The sequence below is a fragment of the Cryptomeria japonica genome, chromosome 7 (genome assembly GCF_030272615.1).
Source record: "Cryptomeria japonica chromosome 7, Sugi_1.0, whole genome shotgun sequence".
Classification (NCBI taxonomy): Eukaryota; Viridiplantae; Streptophyta; class Pinopsida; order Cupressales; family Cupressaceae; genus Cryptomeria; species Cryptomeria japonica.
In genome coordinates this window covers 619496154-619501938 of record NC_081411.1, presented here as the reverse complement: position 1 = coordinate 619501938, position 5785 = coordinate 619496154, and the positions used below count along the sequence as shown (strand labels likewise).

The window sequence follows — 5785 nt, the reverse complement described above, 5'->3', positions numbered from 1 at the left end:
CTATCTACCTCTCTCTATATATAAATATATCTATATCTGAGAGAGAGAGAGAGAGAGAGAGAGAGATATCTATCTCTCTTTCCCTTCCCATCTCTCTCCTTATATATACCTATCTCTACCTCTCTCTCTCTCTCTCTCTCTCTCTCTCTCTCTCTCTCTCTCTCTCTCTCTCTCTCTCTCTCTCCCCCATTCTTTCCCTATCATGCCCTCTTTTAATCTCCCCACTTCTCCTTAATTCTCTCTATATTTCTCTCCCTTTCTCCCCCTCTCTATCTATGTATATATCTTTCTCCCTATCTATATCTATATCCATGTCTCTCTCACTCACACACCTTTCCTAATTATCCCTCCTTATCTCTCTCTCTCTCTCTCTCCCCTATCCCTTTTCCTCTCCTACTCCCTCACTCCATATCCTTCTTTACCTCTCTATATACCACTTCCTATATATTTATCATTCTACCTCTCTATCTCCCCTTCTCTCATTGTCTCCCTCTTTCTATCTCTATTTCTTAGTTTCCCTCTTGCCCTCTCCTTCCATCTCTCCTTCTCTTTCACCCCCTCTATATTTCATAAGTTATATCTATCTCTGTACATCTCCTTTTTATCCCTATCTTTACCTCTTCCTATCCTTATCTCTCCCTTTCTCCCTGTTTCTATCCCTATCTCTCTCTCTCCCCCCAACTCCCTATTTTTATATCTCTCGACTTCTCACCCCTCTCTCTAACTCATGTACACACACTCCATGTTTCTCCCTCCCTATCTTTATTTCCCCCTCTTTATCTCTTTCCCTCTCTCTCTAAACCTCTCTCTATTACTTGTCTATCACCTTCTGTCTCTCATACTCTTTCTCCCTCTATCTCTATCTCCATATCTCTCTCCCCTTCTCTATCCATATATCATTGTGTCCTCCTCTCTCTTATTCACTCCATCTCTCTTGTACGACATCTAGATCTCTTTATTTCTCTTTATCCCGTCTATTTCCCCCTCTCTCTCTCTCTCTCTCTCTCTCTCTCTCTCTCTCTCTCTCTCTCTCTCTCTCTCTCTCTCTCTCTCTCTCTCTCTCTCTATATATATATATATATATATATATATATATATGTCTCCCTCTATCCATCTATCTCTCTCCCCCTCTATTTATTTTTCTCTTCCATCTCTATCTATCCTCCCCCCCCCCTTAATCTCCCCCTCTTTGTATCCCTATCTCTACCTCTCTCTCTCTCCCTCTCATCCTATTGCAAACATAACAAAAGTGTATTGGTAATAGAACTTGATTTGGTAGACCAATATTTTCCCTAATTGACCTTCCACACCTCTTGGCATACCCCAACTTCGTCTATTTGTTTTCTGCTGTTTGATTTTATTTTTCTGAATTGTGATGTTTACATGTATTATAAAACAAAAATTTGATGTTTCCAATTAAAATCTTCTTCTATAATGCAAAAAAAAAACATCTACGTCCAATGAAGTCTTTCTTATCGCCCTCCTTATCATTCTTTCAACATCACTTTCCTTCAAATATTTATACGTAGATTACCAACGTTTTATGTGACTGATTGGAATCGTTTTGTTTTCTCCATACGTTGAGTAGTGGAATCTTGTTTCTCAAACGTTCACTATTTATTACTTGGTCAGACTTTGATAATTTCTTCCTTAAATTTAGAAAACGTGTGGATTTCTATTTGCTCCGTGGAAAATGTATTTGGGAAAAAAAAAAAAATTCTTAAATTTTCTCAACAAGAAAAATCCATTAAAAATATTGGCCTAAACAACTGAGAGGAAACAGAAAATTTCGGCGAAAAGAATATTGGATGCTCTTCTTCCACGAAACAGCACTTACAATTCAAGTGCACCCCACAAAAATTGTTCTTATCTTCTCAAGTCAAAATGATAGGCGTTTCCCAGTATTTTATTCTTTCCTTGACCCTTTCTCATATTCCACGGTCAAAGTGGGGTAGCTGCCTCGCTTCTCTTCTTCCTATTTAACCACAAACACCCCTTCCTCTTCTACACTGCTCTTCTCTTTCTCTTGCCTTTCTTTACTCTCTTTTTCCAACTTCTTTATTCCGATTTTTCAAATTCTTTACTCTGTTTCTCTAAATTATTTTGGCAAAGCTTCTTTGTCACTGTGAAAGAGAGAAGAAAATGAGACAGGAAACAGTTTGTGTAACAGGGGCAGGAGGATTCATTGCCTCCTGGCTTGTTAAAAGATTGCTGAGCAAAGGCTATACTGTTAAAGGAGCAGTACGTAATCCTGGTCAGTATATATAATAATCACATCTGTAAATGTATCACTAATTCATAATTATAATTTATCTGATGAGATTTAGTGTTTGACTGAAGTACAGATGATGGCAAGTATAAACATCTGAGGGAGTTGGAAGGAGCCAGAGAAAGGCTGCAACTTGTGAAGGCTGATATTCTTGATTACCAAAGCATGATTGAAGCTATTAGAGGATGTGATGGTGTTTTTCACATGGCCTGCCTTCTCACAGATGACCCTGTAAGTTATAGCTTTATAGAATATGTGCTTTATCCCAAAGAAAAGTGTTTATTATCCTTGTGAAGCTTGCTCTAATGGCGATGGTTTGTGCAGGAACAAGTGATAGAACCAGCTGTGAAAGGAACTGCAAATGTGTTGGACGCTTGCGCAGAATGGGGAGTAAAGCGCCTAGTCATGACCTCTTCAGTGGGTACAGTTTACATGGACCCCAACAGAGATCCACACCTTGTGGTTGATGAAAACTGTTGGAGTGATTTGGATTACTGCGTTCAAACAAAGGTATTCTTTAAACATTATTAGTGGATATTATTTTTTAACAGTATGAAAATGAGTTAGGGAAAGTATACAGTAGTCTCCTTTCTTAATTTCACCCATCTTATGCTTCTAGAATCTAAACAGTGTATTGGATTTTGATGAATTTCACACATTCTAAGATTTTGGATTATTAAGATTTCTTCATATTTGATTAAAAGATTAAAGTTATTATTTCAACTTCTGAATAGTTATAATGAATGTCTGAGGATTTGTTATGTATAAAAGTAAAAAAAATAATGATTTACACAACTCTTCTAATTATATATTCAAATTTAGTGAAAAGAAAGAAAAACTAATGATGAATCACTAATATGTACACACTAGCTTTACATTATTGTACTAATTCATAGGAATTTATTAGACAAATCACTAACAAATTTAATGATGCAGAACTGGTACTGCTATGCCAAAACAGTGGCGGAAAAAGCTGCATGGAAGATGGCCGAGGAGAGGAATTTGGATATGGTGGTAGTGAACCCCTCTTTGGTTTTAGGTCCTTTGCTGCAGCCCTCCATGAACGCCAGTACTGCCCATATTATGAAATATTTAACAGGTATGCAGAAACTATAACGTATTTCATTACCATTCATCATTTAATAAGATTAAAGTAACAATATATCACTTAAAAATGTCATTGAATTGTATGATGTTTATCTAGAACAAGTAGATTTAATTAAAAACATAATGTGCAGGTTCAGCCAAAACATATGCAAACTTAACCCAGGCATATGTGGATGTGAGAGATGTAGCAGAAGCTCATATATTAGTGTATGAAACACCTTCTGCTTGTGGGCGTTATCTGTGTGCAGAAAGCAATATGCACCGTGGAGAATTGGTGGATCTCTTGGCCCAATTGTTCCCCCAATATCCTCTTTCTCAAATGTACTCAATAAACATTCATCTCTATCTTGTCACATAATTTTGAATGGATTCTTTGTCCCCTTATCAATCGCTTCAACTAATGCTTCTGCTCATTATCTCTGCAGGTGTTCTGACCAGAAAAATCCAAGGAAACAGGCTTACAAGTTCTCTAATGAGAAGATGAGAAAACTTGGTCTTTCATTTACACCAATGAAAGAATGTCTGGCTGATACAGTTGCCAGTCTGCAGAAGAAGGGTTTTCTTCATTAGCATCGCTCACGAGTTTGGACCCACTTTGCTTAAAGATCAATTGGTTTCAATTTTTTTGACTGGTAGAAAAGTTTCAAGCCACCCCACCAAAACCATGCAATATTAATGAAAACGGAGGGCAAGATCTCCTCTTTCAAAGTTGTAAAACGTACAGACCAAATGACAAGTCTGCTACTTTAGGTCCTGCTTACCACAAATGTATATTGTCCATTCATAATTTTTTTTTTAAAATGACTAAATTCATTCAAGCTTTTAATAAAATTGCATCTGCCATTAAAGGTTTTATTCAGTTTCTGTTTCTTGAAAGTTGAAACAGCGAATGTTGTTAATGGGTAAATTTTAAGCATTCAGAATGTTATAATCTCGATATCAATCAGAATATAATTTGACTAAAAGTAGCATTCTTTAAAATTGAGCAGAACAGATTGTACAATCCTTTGGGATGAAAAAATAAATCAAAAAATTTGCAGAATTTTTTTTGCACAACTGTTTAGGATACAATTTATGTTAGATTAATGAAAATGAAATTAGTTTCTTTTCTGATTTATCATATTGGGTGATTTGTTTTTGATAAAATATGGACTACCCAGTACTTCAGTAGAAAGTACCTAAATATATTACAAATCAGATGTATAGACATACCTAACTGTACTCCATGCACAAGGCATCCAACTTTATTACAAACCAGATTTACATATTCTATGTCATGTATTTCAAAAATATAAATTTATATTAAAATAATAAAATCATTAATCTAAGTCAAATCAGAAAATAGAGAGGTGAGAAACTAATAAATGATTTTTTAATGGAAAAGGGTTGTTGAGCTTTATAAAGCCAGTGAAAAGAGGAGAGAAAGTCAAAATATGCATTTTTCTACCTAAATCTTCAAGTGTTGACTGGTAATGCACTATCAGGTCTGTTAAAAAATATTTATATTTTAAGTTGACAATATATACATTAGTAATTGTAAACCTGATATTATAAATAATGACGTTGAAATGGTGTAGTAGTATGATATCAACTTAAAAATCTCTTGTTATATATTATTTATATTTTTCAAAAATTATTATATAATATATAGTATATGTGTGATGGACTGTGCATATAAATATATTATTTAATTATTTGAAGTGAATAGTATTATGTATTCAAGAAGTGTATAGTATTTATATAAATAAATATGATTTTGATTATAGTGATATTGTTAGGGAGAATTTGAACTTTTTATTTGTAAACAAGCAATAATTTTACTTGCTACTAAATATGTAGTATAATATGTAAAGTAAAGAAAATAATTCTAATCTAATTAATACATGGGAAGTTTTATGCAAAAGATTTGCTGAAACTAAAGAACGTAGAATGAAGAGATGAAGGATTAGAATGGTGAAGTGTAGAAACTCTAGCTAGCTTCTGTAGAGAACCAACATGTCATAGTAGAGGCTACCGTAAAGCAATCCTGACCATACTAGCATCATAGCAACTTGGTTTAAATAAACTAAATATGGGAGAATAGGAAATTCAAACTTTAGACTCAAAAATATAGAAATCATGTTTGAGACTATCTAGTGCATGATAATGATCATCCCACCATACTATAGGCCTTGCTAGAGTAGCAGTAACCTTGCCATTTTCCTAGCATTTTAGACTTCAAATTTTATATAGTTGTATTTTCTTCCTCGCCCGACGCTAGTTCTCCTTGAAAAATTTAGATGTAATATTTATATGATCCAAATCCAACTCACCACTAATATGTATGAGTTAAAAATAGTGTGCACATATGCTGCACACATGTCGCATTATGGTTTGCTGATTTTTTCCTCAAAATCATTGTTTTAGGCT

The 5785-nt window shown here is 34.5% G+C and overlaps 1 protein-coding gene across 1 annotated transcript; it reads left to right on the top strand.

The window, feature by feature from the left end:
• The first annotated feature begins 2040 nt into the window (after positions 1 to 2040).
• LOC131035849 (cinnamoyl-CoA reductase 1-like) lies at positions 2041 to 4208 on the top strand. The gene is made up of 6 exons (XM_057967594.2): positions 2041 to 2254; positions 2346 to 2500; positions 2594 to 2779; positions 3206 to 3368; positions 3508 to 3697; positions 3802 to 4208. The coding sequence occupies exons 1-6, from the start codon at positions 2143 to 2145 to the stop codon at positions 3944 to 3946; spliced, it is 951 nt and encodes a 316-aa protein (XP_057823577.1). The 5' UTR covers positions 2041 to 2142; the 3' UTR covers positions 3947 to 4208.
• Positions 4209 to 5785: the final 1577 nt, after the last annotated feature.